The 26,490-nt window shown below is 41.6% G+C and overlaps 1 protein-coding gene across 1 annotated transcript; it reads left to right on the top strand.

Moving 5' to 3' along the window:
* Positions 1–67: 67 nt before the first annotated feature.
* LOC119295535 (nicotianamine aminotransferase 1-like) lies at positions 68–3,179 on the top strand. The gene is made up of 8 exons (XM_037573965.1): positions 68–351; positions 440–729; positions 1,335–1,683; positions 1,879–2,091; positions 2,177–2,236; positions 2,316–2,471; positions 2,552–2,645; positions 2,835–3,179. Exons 1-8 carry the CDS (start codon positions 334–336, stop codon positions 2,972–2,974), a joined length of 1,320 nt encoding a protein of 439 aa, XP_037429862.1. The 5' UTR covers positions 68–333; the 3' UTR covers positions 2,975–3,179.
* Positions 3,180–26,490: the final 23,311 nt, after the last annotated feature.

Raw genomic sequence — 26,490 nt, 5'->3', positions numbered from 1 at the left:
ATTGCTCTTGGCTTTTGCATCCATACATGCCTCTACTTGTAAATCTCTCCCTCTCTCTTGCTTCCACGGCGTGCGTCCGCGTCTCTCTCCAACAGAGTCCTGGCTGCAGTGAAAGCCCGGTGCGGAAGGAGCTAGCCAACAAACTCCGAAACGCTTGCTGGTTCTGACCATCACTTGTGCATCTGTGAGCCACGGAAGCGCTACAAATACGCGCCGTACGCCTCGTGACTAGCGACGACACAACCCTCACGTACGCCTAGATCTCATCTCTTGTTCTCTTCCATTCGTTTCCTCTCTCTCTCTCTCTCTGTGTTGTGTGCAGAGTCTGCTCTCATGGCGCCGACTGCCCAGGTACCACCTCCCTCACCAACCCCCGCTGTGAAATGCGAACCTCAGTTATTAATGTGCATGCCTCATTTCCTGTTTCTTGGTTCTTCAGATTGCGGCGCATGAGCGACTTGGAGGCTGCGCGTGCGCGTGCAAGGCGGCGGTGAGGTGCCACCCGGCGCTGTCGTCGGAGGGGAAGGCGTCCATCAGGGGAGTCGTCGGCGAGCTGCTCGCGGCCGCCGGCAAGGACAAGGGCCTCGTCTCCCTCGGCGTTGGCGACGCCTCCGCGCACGCCTGCTTCCGCCGGGGCGGGGAATTCGCCGCCGACGCCGTCGCCTGCGCCGCCAGGTCCGGGGACTTGGACTGCTACGCGCCCTCCTACGGCTTCCCCGCCGCACGCCGGTCAGTCCCGTTCGTCTAGTGATAGGATGTTTCTTCCACTTGACTAGCCAATCAAATTATTCTAGTTAAGCAACATTTAATTCCAAAACTTTTTAGTAGAGGTTTCGTTGGTTGCATCGAAATACTAGTAGAACTCTCACATCATCTTGTTTTTCTTCCATTTTGCAACACCTCCACATTCACATGGCGTTTGCCCATAACAAAGACGTTACGATATGTGGTACGACCTGCTTGGCTCCTCGCCACCTGGACTATCAATATCTGTCAGAAAGTTCTAACTTCCAACTCAGTTGTACGAGTACTACACTGCACCCTTGATAGCTGTACAAACAGGATATGCAGACCACATGCCCAACAAAGCTAACCATTCCAAGCCGTTCATGTCACTGGTGCACCTTCACTGACCAATCTCTTTCAGCTTTACATTTTTCCCAATACAACAAAACTTTGACAGAAATCCTGTAAACCGAGACGCCCCCGAGAGTTTGCATTCTAAAGATGATGAAAACGATGTTTACTTCATATTTCTCTTGACAAGATTTTACCAAGCTTGATGACATCCCTGGTAATTCTTTCACTGACGCAAGGGACATTCTTTGTAACAGCGCGGTCGCCGACCACCTGTCTCTGTCTGCCGGCACACACCACCGAGTCCGGGAGTCTGACGTGTTCATGACGGTCGGAGGTACAGGCGCGATCACTGCCATCACCACGGTGCTCGGTGGGGCTCCAGGGGCTAACATCCTGCTGCCTCGACCGGGCTTTGCCCCCTATGAGGTAGCCTGCGAGCTTGTCGGTGCCGAGCCTCGGTTCTACGACCTCCTGCCCCGGCAAGGCTGGGAGGCCGACCTTGCAGGAGTACGTGCCATGGCTGATGGCGCCACAGCAGCCATAGTTGTCATCAATCCAAACAATCCTTGTGGCGTGGTCTACTCTACGCAGCATCTTCTCCAGGTGACCATCGGACGGCAGAGTTCACGAGCACAGCTTGCTGCGTCCTGAAAACTGAAATCACAATGATTTTCATTAACAAAAACCTCTAAAGAATCAGGCTCCTACAAACACTGAATATTATGAACAAATGTACCTTCATGTACTCTGAACATGCATGATTTACTGGCATAGCACTGACCATCCCTTGATCTATAGATTGCTGAAACTGCAAAAGAGTTGGGTATTCCAGTAATAGCGGATGAGGTATATGCACATATGGTCTTTGGTGCCAGCAAGTTTGTGCCCATGGCCTCATATGCACACATCGCACCAGTTATCACTATTGGAGCCATCTCAAAGAGATTCATGCTACCAGGATGGCGTCTCGGTTGGTTGGCATTCTGTGATCCTAATGGTACAATCAAGCATGTAAGACACTAGATTCTTCTCATGTTTCTCCATTGCTGGCTATATGCATTCATGTACGCAGATCCATAATTTTGTTCTTTTAAAGGTCAGAACTGCAACTGAGATGCTACTGAACGTGACTTCAGGACCAGCCTCGATCATTCAGGTCAGGATCCTATTACGAAACAATGTTTAGCCTACACAAACGAATTTGCATTAATTCATTTAGATCTTTTGACACACAGGCAGCAGTTCCCAAGATTCTTTTGGATGAACATGACGAGTTCCATCAGAATGTTGTGAACTTGCTAGAGTCTGCTGCTGATGCTCTCTACGGAAGAGTGAACCAAATTGAAGCTCTTCAATGCTACTCAAAGCCTCACGGTTCAATGTTCATGATGGTTGGTTCAAAGTTGCACTTGTCTTTGTATATAATGATTAATTATCCTATCTTTGAATTGATGATCAAAAAATTATGCAGGTTGAAATCAACACTTCACTTCTGTTCGGCATTGCAGATGACATGGACTTTGCTCGCGAATTGATCAAAGAAGAATCAGTTCTTATTTTACCTGGTATAATACACCAAAATCTCCGTCTTTCTCTTACTAGTATGACCTTATAACCTTTCTGAACTGCTAGGATGTGGTAAGCAATACTGGAAGTTCCAAAAATGGTTGATCTTGTAGTGGCTTCTGTATTCTTAAGTACTAGTCTTGTTCTATAGATTTATAATTTCAATTTCTGTCCTTTCTGATTTCCAGGTTCTGTCCTTGGGTTCAAGAACTGGGTTAGGATATTCTTTGGGGCACCTGTTCATCTAATACTGGAAGCCTGCGATAGGATTGAGTCATTCTGCCAGAGAAGGGCAGGTCAAGCAAAACTATTGAAAAAAAACTTCTGAAACCACCATGTAGGGTTTTTGTTAGCTCAGTAACATTTATATGGCTTCTGATTTCAGTTCTCAGATGCATATTTTATGTCATACAGCTGAAATTTGTATATAGAATCTGAGGAACAGTTACCAGATAGTGTGTAGCAGAATAAAAGTCTGCAACAAATTTACAGCATAAAGGTTATCTCAATAATAAGCATTCCTTAGTATTGCATAGTATCTAACAAAATGAATTTATTATGTCATAAGTGTTCTCTCTTCATCTGTTTAACATGACACATTCAGATTTATTTATAGAGCCGATCCAACAGGCATGTAAGGTATGTACAGGACAGGTTCTCATTATCCTATCAGATCACTGAGAACTGCAAAGATATATTGTCAGTTATTAATTGTAACATGCCATAAAATGCAGACATTGAACAAAGACCAGCTCAATTCCAGGAAAACATGCAAACACAGATATAGAAACTCAACTTCATTTATAGTACCAAACGGTTCGTCATATGGCAAAAGTAGGTAGTAAAATAAGTGGAAGCCTGGTTATTCTTATTTGTTCATGCTCAAGCAAGCGAACAAAAGGCGAGTAAAAGAGTTCTCTGTTCACCGGCTACGAGCAGCGTAGACAAAGGAAGCGGCGGCGATAACAGTCGTGGTAGGGCACAGCCATGTCCACGCGCTACTCTTCCCCCTGTGCCGCGCCTCAGCGACTGCGAGATGCAGCTCCTCAAGCTTCCCATTCAGGCTACCGATCTGTCCTTCCTTGTTTAGTGCTTCTGCCTTCAATACCTCAATGTCACGGTCCTTCTCAGCATTGTAGCTATCAAGCTCCCCAAGGTTCAGCCTCAGCTTGTCTCCTTCAGATTTCTCCTTGCCAAATGCTTTCAGAAGCGCATCCTTCTCAGCTAGGAGCGAAGAATACTTATTCTTGAGATCATCACAGTGAACACGTTGATTCGCAATGGTACCGTTCAGCGCATTCAGCTTAGCCATCAGCTTTGTAGCCTCAGCATCTTTCCGATGGGCAGAGGCCATGGCAGCGTCCTTATTGGCTTGAATTTTTTCTACCCTCCTCTTCAGCCCATCCAGTTCCCTCTCCAACTTGGTCTTCTCAGTAGCAAATGCAGCCGCAGCCGCTTCATTTGTTTTCCTCATCTCGTTAATCTCATTGCGGAAACTATCCACGTCAGCCACCACTATGTTATACTTGCTGGTGGCATTTGCAGCATCGATCTGGAGCTTCTCCACCTCCTTCTGCGCAGCATCTAACTCTGTCTTGCTAGTCTCCATCTCCAACTCCATTTCCCTGTTCCTAGCCTGGGCCACCGAAAGCTTCGCTTCCAAAGACTGGATCTTCACCTCCATTTCCGCCTCACTGGATATCAGGCTGTCCAACTGCTTTGATTTCTCATCAAGCTTCTCCTTCATTTCATGCCTCCATATCTCTGTGCTCTTTTTGTAATCATGGAAGTTTCCCTCCACTTCTGCCTTCAGAGCATTGACACTGTGAGCCGTGGTACTCATTTCCCCCAATTGCTTCTGCAATTCGCCTTTCTCTGCACACAGCTCAGTGCTCTTCCCCGCCAGTTCACCAACAGAGGCTTCCAATTTGGTGACATTTTCGGACGCAGACGCGGCTGCCGCCTGCTTCCCGCGGAGGAGCTCCTCGAATTGAAGTTTCTCCACTTGGGCCTCCTCCAAGCGCGCTGCAGCCTCGACCCTGGCATCCGTCTCGCGAGCCACCCTCGCCTCCGCGACCTGGAGCGATTGCTGGGCGTCGGCTATGTGCCCGCGCAGCGCCGTGCCATCCTCGGCGGCAGCTTGGAGGGGGGCAACAAGGGCAGGCCGGAAGACCACAGGCTCCAGATGGGCGAGTGCGCTAGCATCAGCAGAGCACTGGTCGACTTGCGCGGTGAGCGTGACCACCAGCCCCCGCGTCACCACCGCCTCCTTAACGAGCGTGCCGTTGAGCGCCTTGAGTTGTTCCACCTCATGCTCCGGCGACGAGTCCCGCCTCTCCTTCGGGACCTGGTCCTCCGACCCCGTCTTTGCTGATGGCTCGCCGCTGTTGGCTGCCTCAATCGAAGGCGGCGGGTTCGCGTCGGCCGGCACCGCTGAATCCGGTGGCATCTCGTCGCCAACTGTAGGCGTCGACGGGTCTCGATTGGCCGCTGCCGCAGAATCCACCGGTGACTCGTCGCCATCGGCCGCCTCAACTGGCGGCGGCGCAGCATGTTCTCCGTTGGGAATCGCCGCAGATTCCGGCGGCGGCTCATCGTCCCCAACCGGATTGGGCATCGGCGGCTGAATCGCGTCTCCGCTGGCCGCTGCCGAATCCACCTGCTGCGGCTCGTCGCCGTTGAGCGCTACATGGGAGGGGGCGGCGGCGGCGGGCGCCTTCTTCTTCTTATTCCTGCCCTTGCCCATCGCTAGGTGTCGGTCTCTCCCTAGGGTTTGCGTTGCGACCACCGGAGATTACGCCATGGGCGTGCTTATTAATACAGGAGAAGAGATTTAGCGAAACTGACCCGTGGGTCGGGGCAAGTACGTGCCCGAACCGTCAGTGGCGCGGGAGCGGGAGGGGTTTGGAGGTGGTGAGTGCGTGCGGGAGGCCAAGCGCAACCGTTGGGGCGCGTGAGGTTTGAAAGGAAACCATCCCATGGTGGGGGAACGGACGGTCGGGATGCACCGCAGGCTTATCGCGTTCTGCGCCGCACGCGCATGGAGACGAGCAGCCTGGCCTCGCGGAGAGGTCGCCGTCGCCGCGCAAACCTCTTTTTACTGGTGCTGGATGTACCGGTGCTAAATCCACCTTTAAATTCTTAGAGATTGGTGCACATTGTCTACTTGCATACTAATATTTCTCTGTATTTTGTTGAACATCATCATGTATGAAATGTTTTGTCAATTTTTGTCAGCACTTTTTGTCAGTACAATGCATGCACTTTTTGTCAGTACGATGCATGCATGGCTCAGACATACTCTCCTTCTCTGGCTCCCATAACAAAGGTACCCTTTTAAATTTCATTTGACATTTTCAACCGTTAATTTCTTTTAAACCAAAATTACATATGTGAAATATTTTATATATTTGATCTCCGGGTGTCAAGACCTTTAGAACAAGATCAATTTTGGATACATTTCAAATACATTTAATTTTCAACGTTTCAGTTAACTTATTTCACTCTATATATTCTGTGTGAAACTGCTTATTTCAGTGTTCAAAACTTATTTCACTCTATATATGGAACATATGAAACATGTTATTTCACTCTGTGTGAAACTGCTTATGTTAATCAGATTTAAAAATAACATGTTTCATACATTTCAAAAAGTAGCTATTTTCATAGATCTCACTTAGTTCAAAAATCCAATTTCACTAATTTCATAGATTTTAATTATTGCAGATAAATATGTGTTTGAATGATATTTTTTATATGAGTGAAATAGTTTTTAAATTGAAATATTATTTTTGTGACAAATCCTTATTTATTTCTGTATATTGTGAGTGTAATGTGTTTTCTGAAACTAGTGAAATGAGCTGAATCTATCTTTTGTAACGAGTAAAATCACTTTTTGAAACAAGTGAAATATAGTATTTCAATTGACTGAATGTAATGTGTTTTCTAAAATAAGTGAAATTAGTTTCTTGAAACGAGTGAAACAAAGTTTGAAAATAATGTTTTTTGTGATGTGTGAAATAAGTTTTTAAAACGAGTGGAATATAGTACTTCGAATGAGTGAATCTAATGTGTTCTCTGAAATGAGTGAAATAAGTTTTTTCAACTGAGTGAAGAACTATTATTTTGAAATAATAAAATCAAATTTTAAATGAGTGAAATCCGTATTTCAAATTAGTGAAATAACTTTTTTAGAATGAGTAAACTCTGTTTATTGAAATGAGTAAAATCGTATTTTTTTAATGTGAAATTAATTGAAACAGTAAAAATTCAATCTAGCAAAATTATATCCAAGACCGGTCTTGTTTTAAAGGTCTTATCACCCTGAATTCAAATGTACAAAAAAAATTCATTAATGGAAATTTGGTTCATAAGCTATTAACCATTCAAAATATGGCCTGCAAATAAAATGCAACTACTTTGTTTGGGGGAGAGAACCCATGCGCCGTCCTTTTAACCAGTCACCAACTAAGTCACATCTAAAGCTGCCACACATCTGACATGCACAGATGTATTCCTTTGTCTACTGTTTGTATTGCATAGTAAATTATTTTTACGTTATACACAAAAAGCTGGCACGAATCTCAGAGAAAGCAACTGAACGACAGATTCTGTACCGGTAGCTCTCGACTCCGGTAAAAAAACTTAGTCAGCCGTCGCCGTCGCTTCTTTTTCCCCACATCGCGCGACGGGTGGATCTCGATGCACCACCCGTCGCATGCTCTCTTCTCTTCGGCATGTTCGCCGTCGCCGTGCACTGGAATGTTCTCGCCGCCAGCGACAGCCGTTCCAGGCAGTTGCACTCGCGGTAAACATATAGGTACAAGTATACTATACTATTATTATTGTAAAAAAAAGATTGACGGTAAATATATTTTATTCCTCAAATCTATAATACCTAAATAGTTCATCCCCACTATCTTATTTCTCTCAACACGCAGCATATCCACATCATCAGCCCACTACCACCAATTATTTTGACATGTAGACTTCCACGTCACTACACCATGGGAGCATTTTTTCTTAAAATTGTTTAGTTTAATAGGGATGGTGCATCAAACCGAACGCGACCACTATTTCTCTCCTTTTCTAAGTAACTGATACGTCTCCAACGTATCTACTTTTCTAAACACTTTTGCCCTTGTTTTGGACTCTAACTTGCATGATTTGAATGAAACTAACCCGGACTGACGTTGTTTTCAACAGAACTGCCATGGTGTTGTTTATTGTGCAGAAAACAAAAGTTCTTGGAATGACCTGAAAATCCACGGATATAAGTTTTGGAAAATATAAAAAAATACTAGCGAAAAAATCAAGGCCAGGGGGCCCACACCCTATCCACGAGGGTGGGAGGCGCGCCCTCTCCCCTGGGCGCGCCCCCCTGTCTCGTGGGCCCCCTGACGCTCCACCTACCTCAACTCCAACTCCATATATTCCGTTTGGCGGAGAAAAAAATCAGAGAGAAAGTTTCATCGCGTTTTACGATACGGAGCCGCCGCCAAGCCCTAATCTCTCTCGAGAGGGCTGATCTGAAGTCCGTTCGGGGCTCCAGAGAGAGGGATTCGTCGCCATCATCATCATCAACCATCCTCCATCACCAATTTCATGATGCTCACCGCTGTGCGTGAGTAATTCCATCATAGGCTTGCTGGACGGTGATGGGTTGGATGAGATTTACCATGTAATCAAGTTAGTTTTGTTAGGGTTTGATCCATACTATCCACTATGTTCTGAGATTGATATTGCTATGACTTTGCTATGCTTAATGCTTGTCACTAGGGCTCGAGTGCCATTATTTCATATCTGAACCTATTATGTTTTCATGAATATATGTGTGTTCTTGATCCTATCTTGCAAGTCTATAGTCATCTATTATGTGTTATGATCCGACAACCCTGAAGTGGCAATAATCGGGATACTTCTCAGTGATGACCATAGTTTGAGGAGTTCATGTATTCACTATGTGCTAATGCTTTGTTCCGGTTCTCTATTAAAAGGAGGCCTTAATATCCCTTAGTTTCCACTAGGACCCCACTGCCACGGGAGGGTAGGACAAAAGATGTCATGCAAGTTCTTTTCCATAAGCACGTATGACTATATTCAGAATACATGCCTACATTACATTGATGAACTAGAGCTAGTTATGTGTCACCCTATGTTATAGCTATTACATGAGGAATCACATCCGACATTATTATCCATCACTGATGCAATGCCTACGAGCTTTTCACATATTATGCTTTGCTTATTTACTTTTCCGTTGCTACTGTTACAATTACTACAAAACTATTATCTTTACTTTTGCCACTGTTACCATTACTATCATACTACTTTGCTACTAAATACTTTGCTACAGATACTAAGTTATCCAGGTGTGGTTGAAGTGACAACTCAACTGCTAATACTTAAGAATATTCTTTGGCTCCCCTTGTGTCGAATCAATAAATTTGGGTTGAATACTTTACCCTCGAAAGCTGTTGCGATCCCTTACACTTCTGGGTTATCAAGACTAATTTCTGGCGCCGTTGTCGGGGAGCATAGCTCTATTCTTTGAGTCACTTGGATTTATATCTGTTGATCACTATGAGGAACTTGAAAGACGAAAGAACTAAGATTTTGCCCTCAACTACGAGGGGAGGTAAGGAACTGCCATCTAGCTCTGCACTAGATTCTCCTTCTGTTATTAGTAAGCTTGCACACCTAAACCTGCTACTGCCATGAATTCTAATATGTCGCATGTTATTGATGATGCCACTTCTGCTATGCATGATACTTATGATGAAACTACTTCTGTGTGTGATACTACTTTGCCATCAGGTGAATTTCTTGATGAACAACTTGCTAGGGTTAGAGATAATGAAATTATTGAAGATGCTATTATTGATGATAGTGATGATGAAAGTTCTCCCCCTAATTATTAATTACCTATTGTTCCTGAGGGTTATGTTATGGACGAGGAAGCTGCTAGAGCTATCTTTGCTTGCAAAGATAGATACGATCTTAAAAAGTTGTTAGCTAAATGGAAGCAGCAATCACTTAATGCTAGAATGAAACCTGACCCCGCTTTTGCTACTTCACCTATCTGTGTTACTAATAAGGATTATGAATTCTCTGTTGATCCTGAAATAATTACTTTCGTTGAATCCGATCCTTTTTATGACCTTGAATCTGAAACTGTTGTGGCACATCTTACCAAGTTAAATGATATAGCCACCCTGTTTACTAATGATGAGAAGTCTCGCTATTATTATACCCTTAAGATATTTCCATTCTCATAAAAGGGTGATGCTAAGACTTGGTTTACTTCTCTTGATCCTGGTTGTGTGCGTAGTCCCCAGGATATGATTTATTACTTCTCTGCTAAATATTTCCCTGCTCATAAGAAACAAGCTGCCTTGCGGGAAATATATAATTTTGTGCAAATCAAAGAAGAGAGTCCCTCACAAGCTTGGGGGAGGCTTCTCCGATTACTTAATGCTTTGCCTGATCATCCTCTTAAGAAAAAATGAAATACTTGATATCTTTTATAATGGACTAACCGATGCTTCCAAGGACTACTTGGATAGTTGTGCTGGTTGTGTTTTCAGGGAAAGAACAGTCGACCAAGCCGAATTACTTTTGAATAATATGTTGACTTATGAAAATAATTGGACTCCTCCTGAGCCAATTTCTGAGGCAATTCCTGAACCAATTGAGCCAACTCCTGAGCCTATTCCTAAACCCACTCCGAAGAAGAGGGGTGTTCTATTTCTGAGTCCTGAAGATATGAAAGAGGCAAAGAAATCAATGAAAGAAAAAGGTATTAAAGCTGAAGATGTTAAGAATTTACCACCTATTAGACCGCCTGTTGAAGAAACACATTGTCTTGACCTGACACAGGTAGTAAAGGTAAATTCTCTCTATAGATATGATAAATTGGAAATCCCGTCTACTAATTTCATAGCCCATGCTTAGATGACTTTGGTGACTTTATGGCTAGACAAGAAAGTTTTAATGCTTATGTTGGTAGAGAATTAAAGAATAATGCTTTAGAGATAGGAAGCTTGAGGGATTATATGGCTAGAGTTAAAGGTGAACTTAAACTCATTAGCAAATATGCTTCTATGGTTACCACTCAAGCTGAGCAAGTACTTAAAGCTCAAAGTGATCTGCTTGATGAATTAAATAATAAATATGACTTTGTTGTTAGAGTGGCTACTAGAACTGGTAGAATGACTCAGGAACCTTTGTATCCTGAAGGCCACCCTAAGAGAATCGAGCAAGATTCTCAGAGAAATAATTTAGAGGCTCCTAGTTCTTCTGAAAAGAAGAAAAAGAAAAATGATAGGACTTTGCATGCTTCTAGTGAACCTGTTGTCGACACACCTGAGAATCCAATGAAATTTCTATCTCTGATGTTGAAACACAATCAGGTGATGAACATGAACCTGGTGATAATGTTAATGATAATGTTCATGTTGATGCTCAACCTAGCAAAAATAATGATGTAGAGATTGAACCTGCTGTTGATCTTGATAACCCACAATCAAAGAATCAACGTTATGATAAGAGAGATTTTGTTGCTAGGAAGCACGGTAGAGAAAGAGAACCATGGGTTCAGAAACCCATGCCCTTTCCTCCTAAACCATCCAACACAAAGGATGATGAGGATTTTGAGCGCTTTGCTGAAATGATTAGACCTATCTTCTTACGTATGCGCTTAACTGATATGCTTAAAGTAAATTGATGTCTACTACACAACCTTCTTCTTGTAGACGTTGTTGGGCCTGCAAGTGCACAGGTTTGTAGGACAGTAGCAAATTTCCCTCAAGTGGATGACCTAAGGTTTATCAATCCGTAGGAGGCGTAGGATGAAGATGGTCTCTCTCAAGCAACGCTGCAACCAAATAACAAAGAGTCTCTTGTGTCCCCAACACACCCAATACAATGGTAAATTGTATAGGTGCACTAGTTCGGCGAAGAGATGGTGATACAAATGCAAAATAGATGGTAGATAAAGGTTTTTGTAATCTGAAAATATAAAAACAGCAAGGTAACTAATGATAAAAGTGAGCATAAACGGTATTGCAATGATAGGAAACAAGGCCTAGGGTTCATACTTTCACTAGTGCAAGTTCTCTCAACAATAATAACATAGATAGATCACATGACAAGCCCTCAACATGCAACAAAGAGTCACTCCAAAGCCACCAATAGTGGAGAACAAACGTACAGATTATGTAGGGTATGAAACCACCTCAAAGTTATTCTTTCGGATCGATCTATAAAAGAGTTCGTACTAGAATAACACCTTAAGACACAAATCAACCAAAACCCTAATGTCACCTAGATACTCCATTGTCACCTCAAGTATCCGTGGGCATGATTATATGATATGCATCACACAATTTCAGATTCATCCAACCAACATAAAGGTACTTCAAAGAGTGCCCCAAAGTTTCTATCGGAGAGTCAAGAACGTGTACCAACCCCTATGCATAGGTTCCCAATGTCACGAAACCCGCAAGTTGATCACCAAAACATACATCAAGTGGCACATGATATCCCATTGTCACCACAGATAATCACGGCAAGACATATATCAAGTGTTCTCATAAAAGACTCAATCCGATAAGATAACTTCAAAGGGGAAACTCAATTCATCACAAGAGAGTAGAGGGGGAGAAACATCATAAGATCCAACTACAATAGTAAAGCTCGGGATACATCAAGATCGTGCCATCGAGGGAACACGAGAGAGAACACGAGAGAGAGGTCAAACACATAGCTACTGGTACATACCCTCAGCCCCGAGGGTGAACTACTCCCTGCTCGTCATGGATAGCGCCGGGATGATGAAGATGGCCACCGGTGATGGGTTCCCCCTCTGGCAGGGTGCCGGAACGGGCTCCCGAGAGGTCTTTGGTGGCTACAGAGGCTTGCGGCGGCGGAACTCCCGATCTATCTTCTGTTCTGGAAGTTTTAGTGTACGTAGGTATATATGGGTGAAAGGAGCACGTCGGTGGAGCCACGGGGGCCCCACGAGGCAGGGGGGCGCGCCCCCCACCCTCGTGAGCATCTCCCGTATCTTCTGACGTGGTGTCCAAGTCCATCAGGTGGGTTTCCTTCCAAAAATAACTTCTCCAGTTGATTTCGTTCCGTTTTGACTTCGTCTAATATTCCTTTTCCTCGAAACACTGAAATAGGCATAAAATAGCAAATCTGGGCTAGGCCTCCGGTTAATAGGTTAGTCCCAAAAATAATGTAAAAGTGGATAATAAAGCCCAATATTGCCTAAAATAGTAGATAAAGTAGCATGGAGCAATCAAAAATTATAGATACGTTGGAGAAGTATCAAGCATCCCCAAGCTTAATTCATGCTCGTCCTCGAGTAGGTAAATGATAAAAAAGAATTTTTGATGCGGAGTGATACTTTGGCATAATTTCAATGTAAATCTTCTTAATCGTGGCATGAATATTCAGATCCGAAAGATTCAAGACAAAAGTTCATATTGACATAAAAAGAATAATACTTCAAGCATACTAATCAAAGCAATCATGTCTTCTCAAAATAACATGGCAAAAGAAAGTTCATCCCTACAAAATCATATAGTTAGGCTATGCTTCATTTTCGTCACACAAAGATGTTCCCAACTTCTATACCCCCGATGACAAGCCAAGCAATTGTTTCATACTTAAATAATCTCAAACTTTTTCAACCTTCACGCAGTACATGAGCGCGAGCCATGGATATAGCACTATGGGTGGAATAGAATATGATGATGGGTATTGTGTGGAGAAGACAAAAAAAGAGAAAGACTCACATTGACGAGGATAATCAACGGGCTATGGAGATGCCCATCAATTGATGTCAACATGAGGAGTAGGGATTGCCATGCAATGGATGCACTAGAGCTATGAATGCTCAACAAAAGAAAACTAGTGGGTGTGCATCCAACTCGCTTGCTCATGAAGACCTAGGGCATTTGAGGAAGCCCATCGTAGGAATATACAAGCCAAGTTCTATAATGAAAAATTCCCACTAGTATAAAAAGACAACTTATGAGACTCACTATGTGAAAAACATGGTGCTACTTTGAAGCACATTATATGAGACTCACTACATGAAGAACAAGGTGCTACTTTGAAGCACAAGGGTGGAAAAAGAGATAGTAGCATTGCCCTTTTTTTGGGCCTTTCCCTTTTTCTTTTTTTTGGCCTTTCTTTCTTTTTTTCTTTTTTGGGCAATGCTCTAATAATGATGATCATCACACTTCTATTGATTACAACATAAGGATTACAACTCGAAACTTAGAACAAGATATGACTCTATATGAATGCCTCTGACGGTGTACCGGGATGGTGCAATGAATCAGGAGTGACATGTATGAAAAATAATGCATGGTGGCTTTGCCACAAATACGATGTCAACTACATGATCATGCAATGGCAATATGACAAAAGTAATGTATGTCATGAATATGATGATGGAAGTTGCATGGCAATATATCTCGGAATGGCTATGTAAATGCCATGATAGGTAGGTATGGTGGCTGTTTTGAGGAAGATATAAGGAGGTTTATGTGTGATAGAGCGTATCGTATCACGGGGTTTGGATGCACCGGCGAAATTTGCACCAACTCTCAAGGTGAGAAAGGGCAATGCACGGTACCGAAGAGGCTAGCAAAGGCGGAAAGGTGAGAGTGCGTATAATCCATGGACTCAACATTAGTCAAAAGAACTCATATACTTACTGCAAAAATTTAGAAGTCATCAAAAATCAAGTACTACGCGCATGCTCCTAGGGGGATAGATTGGTAGGAAAAGACCATCACTCGCCCCCGACCGCCACTCATAAGGATGCACAAGCCAGGTACACTTCATGTTTCAAATTTATTACACAACTTTAACCATACGTGCATGCTACAGGACTTGCAAACTTCAACACAAGCATTTCTCAAATTCACAATTACTCAACTAGCACGACTTTGATATTATCACCTCCATATCTCAAAACAATTATCAAGCATCAAACTTATCTTAATATTCAATTCACTCAAAAGAAAGGTTTCACATATCTTGAATACCAAGTATATTAACATTAAGCAAATTACCATGCTATTAACGACTCTCAAAATAATCTAAGTGAAGCATGAGAGTTCATCTATTTCTACAAACTATAACCACCGCCGTGCTCTAAAAGATATAAGTGATGCACTAGAGCAAATGACAAACTACTCTGAAAGATATAAGTGAAGGTCAAAGAGTAGCTAAATAATTATGCAACTATGCGAAGACTCTCTCTCATTTAATAATTTCAGATCTTGATACTTTATTCAAACAGCAAGCAAAGCTAAAGAAAACTACATTGCAAGGATAGCACAACTCATGTGAAGAAGCAAAAACTTAGGCTCAACCGATACTAACCGATAGTTGTTGAAGAAGAAAGGTGGGATGCCTACTGGGGCATCCCCAAGCTTAGATGCTTGAGACTTCTTGAAATATTATCTTGGGGTGCCTTGGGCATCCCCAAACTTGAACTTTTGTGTCTCGTTAATTTCTCTCATATCATGGTTTCTCTTTTTATCAAAAGCTTCATTCACAACAAACTCAACAAGAACTCGTGAGATAGGTTAGTATAAACCAATGCAAAACCTTATCATTTTCTACTGTAACAAATCACTTAAATAATTATTCAACATTGCATACTAAATGCCTCTGCATATTTAATACTCCTATCCTCAAATAGAATCATTAATCAAGCAAACATATGCAAACAATGCAACCATAACAGCAATCTACCAAAACAGTACAGTCTGTAAAGAATGCAAGAGTATCAATACTTCCCTGACTCCAAAAATTAAGAACTAAAACTCACACTGTAATAAATTTATCAGAGCTCATTATGCAAAAGATTCAACATTATACCATTCTCTGACTTTTCTAGGGAACTTTTGCAACAGCAGTAAACTTTCTGTTTTCAAACAGCAACATGTATACTAGCAAAATAAGCATGGCAAAGGCTATCCTTGACTTCTTTATTGAAACTAAAGATGCAAAACATTATTCTAAACAGCATAAAGCAAATACTAACAAAAGAAAATGACGCTCCAAGCAAAACACATATCATGTGGTGAATAAAAATATAGCTCCAAGTAAAGTTACCGATGAACGAAGACGAAAGAGGGGATGCCTTCCGGGGCATCCCCAAGCTTAGGCTCTTGGTTGTCCTTTAATATTACCTTGGGGTGCCTTGGGCATACCCAAGCTTAGGCTCTTGCCACTCTTTATTCCATAGTCCATCGAATCTTTACCCAAAACTTGAAAACTTCACAACACAAAACTCAACAAGAAATCTTATAAGCTCCGTTAGTGAAAGAAAACAAAACCACCACATTGGTACTGTAATTAACTCATTATAAATTCATATTGGTGTAATATCTACTGTACTCCAACTTATCTATGGTTCATACCCTCTGATACTACTCATAGATTCATCAAAATAAGTAAACAACACATAGAAAACAGAATCTGTCAAAAACAGAACAATCTGTAGTAATCTGTATCAAACGTATACTTCTGGAACTCCAAAAATCCTACCAAATTAGGAAGTCCTACGAAATTTGTATAGAAATCCAGAGCAAAAAGAAGCAGGTCAGAAGCACGTTTCTGTGAATTAACAAAACTAATTTACTGGGTGGAAAAGTTTCTGATTTTCAGCAGGATCAACACAACTATCACCGTAAGCCATCCTAAAGGTCTTACTTGGTACTTTATTGAAACAAAAGCTATAAAACATGATTAATACAGTAGCATAATCATGTGGATACACAAAAACAGTAAAGATAAATATTGGGTTGTCTCCCAACAAGCGCTTTTCTTTAATGCCTTTCTAGCTAGGCATGATGATGACAATGATGCTCACATAAAAGATAAGAATTGAAACATAAAGAGAGCATCAAGAAGCATATGACTAGCACATTTAAGCCTAACCCACTTCCTATGTATAGGGATTTTGTTGAGCAAATAACTTATGGGAACAATAATCAACAAGCATAGGAAGGTAAAACAAGCATAACTTCAAGATTTTAAGCACATAGAGAGGAAACTTGACATTATTGCAACTCCTACAAGCATATGTTCCTCCCTCATAATAATTTTCAGTAGCATCATGAATGAATTCAACAATATAACCAGCACCTAAAGCATTCTTTTCATGACCTACAAGCATAGAAAATTTACTACTCTCCACATAAACAAAATTCTTCTCATCAATAGTAGTGGGAGCAAACTCAACAAAATAACTATCATATGATTGAAAATTAAGATCAAGATGACAAGTTTCATGGTTATCATTATTCTTTAAAGCATACGTGTCATCACAATAATCATCATAGATAGGAGGCATGCTTTCATCATAGTAAATTTTCTCATCAAAGCTTGGGGGACAAAAAATATCATCTTCATCAAACATAGCTTCCCCAAGCTTGTGGCTTTGCATATCATTAGCATCATCGATATTCAAGGAATTCATACTAACAACATTGCAAACATGCTCATCATTCACGTATTTCATGCCAAGCATTCTATGTAATTCTTCTTCTAGCACTTGAGCACAATTTTCCTTTCCATCATTCTCACGAAAGATATTAAAAAGATGAAGCGTATGAGACAAGCTTAACTCCATTTTTTTGTAGTTTTCTTTTATAAACTAAACTAGTGATAAAACAAGAAACAAAAAGATTCGATTGCAAGATCTAAAGATATACCTTCAAGCACTCACCTCCCCGGCAACGACGCCAGAAAAGAGCTTAGTTGACGGGGTGTGAGTGAGTGCCCTTTTACCTAGCCTCCCTGGCAACGATGCCAGAAAAGAGCTTGATGTCTACTACACAACCTTCTTCTTGTAGACGTTGTTCGGCCTGCAAGTGCACAGGTTTGTAGGACAGTAGCAAATTTTCCTCAAGTGGATGACCTAAGGTTTATCAATCCGTAGGAGGCGTAGGATGAAGATGGTCTCTCTCAAGCAACCCTGCAACCAAATAACAAAGAGTCTCTTGTGTCCCCAACACACCCAATACAATGGTAAATTGTATAGGTGCACTAGTTCGGCGAAGAGATGGTGATACAAGTGCAAAATAGATGGTAGATAAAGATTTTTGTAATCTGAAAATATAAAAAACAGCAAGGTAACTAATGATAAAAGTGAGCGTAAATGGTATTGCAATGATAGGAAACAAGGCCTAGGGTTCATACTTTCACTAGTGCAAGTTCTCTCAACAATAATAACATAGATAGATCGTATGGCAAGCCCTCAACATGCAACAAAGAGTCACTCCAAAGCCACTAATAGCGGAGAAAAAATGTAGAGATTATGTATATCTATCCAAGAAGAAAGACCTGGTAAACAATTATGCTACTTGACCAATGGATAAAGTATAGATCCCATGGCTGGCTACTATTCAACCCTGGCATTGGGGATCAGGAACGGGGTAAAGTACGGACTTTGGCTAAGGAATAACACCTTAAGACACAAATCAACCAAAACCCCAATGTCACCTAGATACTCCATTGTCACCTCAAGTATCTATGGGCATGATTATACGGTATGCATCACACAATGTCAGATTCATCCAACCAACATAAAAGTAATTCAAAGAGTGCCCTAAAGTTTCTATCGGAGAGTCAAGAATGTGTGCCAACCCCTATGCATAGGTTCCCAATGGCACGAAACCCGCAAGTTGATCACCAAAACATACATCAAGTGGCACATGATATCCCATTGTCACCACAGATAATCACGACAAGACATATATCAAGTGTTCTCATAAAAGACTCAATCCAATAAGATAACTTCAAAGGGGAAACTCAATTCATCACAAGAGAGTAGAGGGGGAGAAACATCATAAGATCCAACTACAATAGCAAAGCTCGGGATACATCAAGATCGTGCCATCGAGGGAACACGAGAGAGAGAGATCAAACACATAGCTACTGGTACATACCCTCAGCCCTGAGGGTGAACTACTCCCTCCTCGTCATGGATAGCGCCGGGATGATGAAGATGGCCATCGGTGATGGGTTCCCCCTCCGGCAGGGTGCCGGAACGGTCTCCCGAGAGGTTTTTGGTGGCTACAGAGGCTTGCGGCGGCGGAACTCCCGATCTATCTTCTGTTCTGGAAGTTTTAGGGTACGTAGGTATATATGGGTGAAAGGAGCACGTCGATGGAGCTACGGGGGCCCCATGAGGTAGGGGGCACGCCCGGGGGGGGGGGCACCCTCGTGAGCACCTCCCGTATCTTCTGACGTGGGGTCCAAGTCCATCAGGTGGGTTTCCTTCCAAAAATAACTTCTCCAGTTGATTTTGTTCCGTTTTGACTCCGTCTGATATTCCTTTTCCTCGAAACACTGATATAGGCATAAAACAGCAAAACTGGGCTGGGCCTCCGGTTAATAGGTTAGTCCCAAAAATAATATAAAAGTGGATGATAAAGCCCAATATTGCCTAAAACAGTAGATAAAGTAGCATGGAGCAATAAAAAATTATAGATACGTTGGAGACGTATCATAAATCCTTACACTAAGTACATGAAGGATATCATCACAAATAAAAGAAAGATACCGGAAGCTGAAATTTCCACCATGCTTGCTAATTACACTTTTAAAGGTGGAATACCAAAGAAACTTGGAGACCCCGGGGTACCAACTATACCATGCTCCATTAAAAGAAATTATGTTAAAACTGCTTTATGTGATCTTGGAGCCGGTGTTAGTGTTATGCCTCTCTCTTTATATCGTAGTCTTGCATTGAATAAGCTGACACCTACTGAAATATCTTTGCAAATGGCTGATAAATCAACTGCTATACCTGTCGGTATTTGTGAGGATGTGCCTGTTGTGGTTGCAAATGTCACTATCTTAATGGACTTTATTCTTGATATTCCCGAGGATGACAGTATGTCGATTATCCTTGGTAGACCCTTTTTGAATACTGCAGGGGCTGTTATTGATTGCAACAAAGGCAATGTCACTTTTCATGTTAATGGTAATGAGCATACGGTACACTTTCCGAGGAAACAACCTCAAGTTCATAGCATCAATTCTTTTGGAAAAGTTCCAACTATTATTATTGGAGGTTTTGAATTTCCTCTTCCTACTGTCAAGAAAAAAATATGATATTCTTATTGCTGGGGATGTTCATATCCCCGTTGAGGTAACTTAGTGTTATTCGAAATTTCTCCAGTTCCATGTTATTCGGAATGAGTTTGTTAACAAGACTTGATCAACCTTGTTAGTGGATTCATTTTGATGATCATGAGATGGATGAAACTAGAAGGCACAACCTTCTGTACCCTCTTTTTACTTTCTGTTATTTAGAATAAATAAAGCAAAAATAGTATTATCTGTCTGTTTTCTGATTTATCCGTGCAATAAAAAATATCCCGAAAATAAAAGTGCTCCAAATGCCCTGCAAATTTAGTATGATTTTTATGGAATATTTGAGGATTTTAGGCACTGAAAACACTGCAGGAGGGGCAAGCACCTGGCCACGAGGGTGGAGGGCGCGCCCACACCCCCTGGGCGCGCCCCCCTGTCTCGTTGGCCCAGGGTGGCCCCCTCTACTTATTCCTGCACCCACACACTCCATCTTCTTCCCAAAAAATCCCCATCCAGCTCAAGCACGAGTTCTAGCTCATTTTACTGCAATTTTCGATCTCCTTGCCCAAAGCTCCATTCACAAAACTGCTTTGGGAGATTGTTGCTTGGTATGTGACTCTTCCATTGGTCCAATTAGTTTTTGTTCTAGTGCTTTATTCATTGCAAATTTTTGCTGCATAGGTGACCCTGTTCTTGAGCTTGCATGTCAAATTTATGAGGCCCCAAGTAATTCTAATGCATGATATAGGCTCTAGGCACTTGTAGGAGTCGTTGCTACCAATCTTGTTTAGTTTTATTCACTTTTATTTTGAAGTTACTAAAATTTCAGAAATTTTCAGAAAATGTTAAGGAGATTTTTGAGGGGCTCTTCTAGCCAAGGCTCCCAAGAAAAACAAGCTAAAGAGAAGGAAAAGGCCAAGTATAATCTTCCTCGCATAGCGGAAGTACGGCCGTGTGAATGGCCTTGTGACGATTTCTTGAGAGATGCCGGGATTTATGAAGACTTTTATTCTTTGATCGAGCATGCTAGCCTCACCGATTTCCTCCACGACCGGATCAATCAGTATCTCTTACTCACCAATACTTTCATGCAAAACTTTTATTATTATCCTAAGAAGTCACCGCCTTTAGTATCATTTCATTTATATGATGAATTCAGGGAAATGTCTTTACGTAATTTTTGCGTGGTATGTAAAATACCCTTTGAGGGTAAATTAGATGAACCACATCGTAAAGATGTGGATGGCTTTGTCAACACCATTACTGAGGGGATCCAAAGAAGGGGTCTAATGCGAGAATCTCTAGCATACACTTTCCTGTTTTATGCTACTTTGCCATATTTGCTAGTCAATGCTTAATTGGTCATGGAAATAGTGGAAACTTCAATGTTCTTGATATTATTATTCTTCTCCATGCCTTGTTTGGTGATAATAGTTTTAGTATGGGTGTCGTTATTGCTAAACGTCTAAGCCTAAATCATACAAAAGGCCCCATCTTTGGAGGTATCTATGTTGCACGTCTTGCTAAATATTTTGAGATACCTATTAGGCACCATGAGAAAGAGGAGACAATATTGCCTCCTTACATTTTAGATTACAGGAGCATGGTAGCGCATGAGTTTATTGTTGACAACGAAGATAACATGCTTCTGTATAACCTGAGATTTAATAAGAAACACAATGAGACTATTATTCTGCCCGCGCCTCTGTTGTTTGATTTGACTGCAATTAATTATCTTGTCATGCCGGAAGAGGTGTACACTCATCGAGGCCAAGCATCCACTCCAAAACCTGTGCCTGAGCCGGAACCTTCACTGGATCTTTATCGTGCATCATCTTACCAGTGGGATCCGGAGGAGATGGCCAGCTAGTGGTATCCTGATTACACCCCTCAGTACACCGGGGAGAGTAACCGCGGTCCATGGCAATAGACCAACTTAGGCCAAAAGCCTAAGCTTGGGGGAGTACGTATTTCTCACCGACTTTACATTCATGTTCACACACTACTCTAGTTGTCGGTGCTCATACTCTTTCATTGTATTATCCATGCTAGTTTAATTTTCTTTTTCTAGCTTTCTTCCTGTGTGTTTGATAAACCTTGAGAAAAACTGATACGTCCATTTTGCATCATGCTTTTATATCAATATTTATCGCATTATGGGCTGTTATTACACATTATATCTCAATACTTATGGCCACTCTCTCTTATTTTACAAGGTTTACCATGAAGAGGGGGAATGCCGGCAGCTGGAATTCTGGCTGGAAAAGGAGCAAACATTGGAAGCCTATTCTGCACTGCTCAAAAAATCCCGAAACTCCACGGAAGTTATTTTTGGAATTAATAAGAATTATTGAGCGAAAGAAACACCAGAGGGGATCCACACCCTGGCCAGGAGGGTGGGGGGCACGCCCACCCCTACTGGGTGCGCCCCCTGTCTCCTGGGCCCCCTGGTGGCCCTCCGGTGCCCATCTTCTGCTATATGAAGGCTTTTACCCTAGAAAAAATCGTGGGCAAGCTTACAGGACGAAACTCCGCCGCCACGAGGTGGAACCTTGGCAGAACGAATCTAGAGCTCTGGCAGAGCTGTTCTGCCGGGGAAACTTCCCTCCGGGAGGGGGAAATCATCAGCATCGTCATCACCAACGATCTTCTCATCGGGAGGGGGTCAATCTCCATCAACATCTTCACTCGCACCATCTCCTCTCAAAACCCTAGTTCATCTCTTGTATCCAATCTTGTATCAAAACCACAAATTGGTACCTGTGGGTTTCTAGTAGTGTTGATTACTCCTTGTAGTTGATGCTAATTGGTTTACTTGGTGGAAGATCATATGTTCTGATCCTTAATGCATATTATTACTCCTCTGATTATGAACATAAATATGCTTTGTGTTACGTTTGTTCCTTAGGACATGGGTGAAGTCTTGCTATTAGTAGTCATGTGAATTTGGTATTCGTTCGATATTTTGATGAGATGTATGTTGTCTTTCCTCTAGTGGTGTTATGTGAACGTCGACTACATGATACTTCACCATTATTTGGGCCTAGGGGAAGGCATTGGGAAGTAATAAGTAGATGATGGGTTGCTAGAGTGACAGAAGCTTAAACCCTAGTTTATGCGTTGCTTCGTAAGGGGCTGATTTGGATCCATATGTCTAATGCTGTGGTTAGGTTTACCTTAATACTTCTTTTGTAGTTGCGGATGCTTGCAATAGGGGTTAATCATAAGTGGGATGCTTGTCCAAGTAAGGGAAGTACCCAAGCACCGGTCCACTCACATATCAAGTTATCAAAGTACCGAACGCGAATCATATGAGCGTGATGAAAACTGGCTTGACGATAATTCCCATGTGTCCTCGGGAGCTCTTTTCTCATTATAAGAAATTGTCCAGGTTTGTCCTTTGCTACAAAAAGGATTGGGCCACCTTGATGCACTTTATTTACTTTCATTGCTTGTTACCCGTTACAATTTATCTTATCACAAAACTATCTGTTACCTACAATTTCAGTGCTTGCAGAGAAAACCTTACTGAAAACCGCTTGTCATTTCCTTCTGCTCCTCGTTGGGTTCGACACTCTTACTTATCGAAAGGACTACGATAGATCCCCTATACTTGTGGGTCATCAAGACTCTTTTCTGGCGCCGTTGCCGGGGAGCGTAGCGCTTTTGGTGAGTGGAACTTGGTAAGGAAACATTTATATAGTGTGCTAAAATTTTCTGTCACTTGTTACTATGGAAACTAATCCTTTGAGGGGCTTGTTCGGGGTATCTTCACCCCGACCAGAAGAGCAAAGAGTTGCTCCTCAACCTACTGAACCTACTGAAAATATCTACTTTGAGATTCCTTCGGGTATGATAGAGAAACTGCTAGCTAATCCCTTTGCAGGAGATGGAACATTGCATCCCGATTTACACCTTATCTTTGTGGATGAAGTTTGTGGATTATTTAAGCTTGCAGGTATTCCCGATGATGTTGTCAAAAGGAAGGTCTTCCCTTTATCTTTGAAGGGAGATGCATTGACATGGTATAGGCTATGTGATGATACGGGATCTTGGAATTATAAATGATTGAAGTTGGAATTTCACTAGAAGTTCTATCCTATGCATCTTGTTCATCGTGATCGTAATTACATATATAATTTTTGGCCTCGCGAAGGAGAAAGCATCGCTCAAGCTTGGGGGAGGCTTAAATCAATGTTATATTCATGCCCCAATCATGAGCTCTCTAGAGAAATGATTATTCAAAAATTTTATGCTCGGCTTTCTCCCAATGATCGCAACATGCTCGATACTTCCTGTGCTGGTTCTTATATGCTGAAGACTATTGAATTCAAATGGGACTTATTGGAAAGAATTAAAAGCAACTCTGAAGATTGGGGTTCCGACGATGGTAAGGAGTCAGGTATGACACCTAAGTTTGATTGTGTTAAATCTTTTATGGATACCGATGCTTTCCGTGGATTTAGCGCTAAGTATGGACTTGACTTTGAGATAGTAGCTGCTTTCTGTGAATCTTTTGCTACTCACGTTGATCTCCCTAAGGAGAAGTGGTTTAAATATAATCCTCCCTTTGAAGTAGTAGTTGCACCTATTACAATTGAAGAAAATACTGTCACTTATAGTGATCCTATTGTTCCTACTACTTATGTTGAGAAACCTCCTTTTCCTGTTAGGATAAAGGATCATGCTAAAATTTTGACTGTTGTTCGTAAGAGTAATACTAGGACTTATACACCTCCTGAGCAAATCAAAGTTGAACCTACTATTGCTATGGTTAAAGATCTCTTGGATGATGATTTAGATGGGCATGTTATTTATTTCTGTGGTGAGACTGCTAATATTGTTAGGCCAGATACTAAGATACATAGACCTGTTGTAGGCATGCATGTTATTTCTGTTACAACAGGAGATCATTGTTATCATGACTTATGTGATATGGGTGCTAGTGCTAGTGCAATACCCTATGACTTATATAGAGAAATTATGCATGACATTGCACCCGTTGAATTGGAAGGTATTGAAGTTACTATCAAGCTTGCCAATAGAGATACTATTTCACCAATTGGGATTGTTAGAGATGTTGAAGTCTTGTGTGGGAAGGTTAAGTATCCTGCTGATTTTCTTGTTCTTAGTTCCCCACAAGATGACTTTTGTCCCATTATTTTTGGTAGACCCTTCTTGAATACAGTTAATGCTAAGATTGATTGTGAAAAGGATACTGTTACAATTGGCTTAGAGGGTATGTCTCATGAGTCTAATTTTGCTAAGTTTCGTAGACAACCTCGTGAGAGAGAATCACCTAGTAAGGATGAGATTATTGGTCTTGCTTCTATTGCCGTGCCTCCTACTGATCCGTTAGAACAATATTTGCTAGACCATGAAAATGATATGTTTATGAGGGAAAGAAGGGAAATAGATGAAGTGTTCCTTCAACAGGAACCTATTCGGAAACACAACCTACCCGTTGAAATTCTAGGGGATCCCCCTCCACCCAAGGGTGATCCCGTGTTTGAACTCAAACCATTACCTGATAATCTTAAGTATTCTTATCTTGATGAAAAGAAAATATATCCTGTTATTATTAGTGCTAACCTTTCAGAGCAAGAAGAAGAAAGATTATTGAAAACTCTCAAGAAGCACCGGGCTGCTATTGGATATACTCTGGATGATTTCAAGGGCATTAGTCCCATGTTATGCCAACACAAAATTAATTTTGAGGACGATGCCAAACCAATTAGAGATCCTCAACAACGATTGAATCCTAAGATGAAAGAAGTAGTAAGAAAGGAGATACTAAAGCTCCTTGAGGCAGGTATAATTTATCCCGTTGCTGATAGTGATTGGGTAAGCCCTACCATTGTGTTCCTAAAAAGGGAGGTATTACCGTTATTCCTAATGATAAAGATGAATTGATCCGGCAAAGAATTATTACAGGTTATAGGATGGTAATTGATTTCCGTAAATTAAATAAAGCTACTAAGAAAGATCATTACCCTTTACCTTTTATCGATCAGATGCTAGAAAGACTATCCAAACACACACATTTCCGCTTTCTAGATGGCTATTCTGGTTTCTCTCAAATACATGTGTCAGCGAAGGATCAATCAAAAACTACTTTTACTTGCCCTTTCGGTACTTTTGCTTATAGACGTATGCCTTTTGGTTTATGTAATGCACCTGCTACCTTTCAAAGATGTATGATGGCTATATTCTATGACTTCTGTGAAAAGATTTTTGAGGTATTCATGGATGATTTCTCCGTTTATGGATCCTCTTTTGATGATTGCTTGAGCAACCTTGATCGAGTTCTACAGAGATGCGAAGACACTAGTCTCGTCTTGAATTGGGAAAAGTGTCACTTTATGGTTAATGAAGGCATTGTCTTGGGGCATAAGATTTCCGAGAGAGGTATTGAAGTTGATAAAGCCAAAGTTGATGCTATTGAAAAGATGCCATGTCCCAAGGACATAAAACGTATAAGAAGTTTCCTTGGTCATGCCGGTTTTTATAGGAGGTTCATTAAGGACTTCTCTAAAATCTCTAGGCCTCTTACTAATTTATTGCAAAAAGATATTCCTTTTGTCTTTGATCATGATTGTGTAGAAGCATTTGAAATACTTAAGAAAGCTTTGATCACTGCACCTATTTTTCAGCTAGCTGATTGGAATTTACCATTTGAAATTATGTGTGATGCTAGTGATTATGCTG

The sequence above is a fragment of the Triticum dicoccoides genome, chromosome 4B, assembly GCF_002162155.2.
Source record: "Triticum dicoccoides isolate Atlit2015 ecotype Zavitan chromosome 4B, WEW_v2.0, whole genome shotgun sequence".
Lineage (NCBI taxonomy): Eukaryota > Viridiplantae > Streptophyta > Magnoliopsida > Poales > Poaceae > Triticum > Triticum dicoccoides.
The sequence above is the reverse complement of the archived record's forward strand: the minus strand, read 5'-3'. Positions and strand labels throughout refer to the sequence as shown.

What these genes read in the sequence shown, in the direction of transcription:
- LOC119295535 (XM_037573965.1), top strand. An exon ending in ACGGTTCAATGTTCATGATG is followed by an intron (nt 2,472 to 2,551) that starts GTTGGTTCAAAG and finishes AAAATTATGCAG; the next exon opens with GTTGAAATCAACACTTCACT. An exon ending in ATCAGTTCTTATTTTACCTG is followed by an intron (nt 2,646 to 2,834) that starts GTATAATACACC and finishes TCTGATTTCCAG; the next exon opens with GTTCTGTCCTTGGGTTCAAG.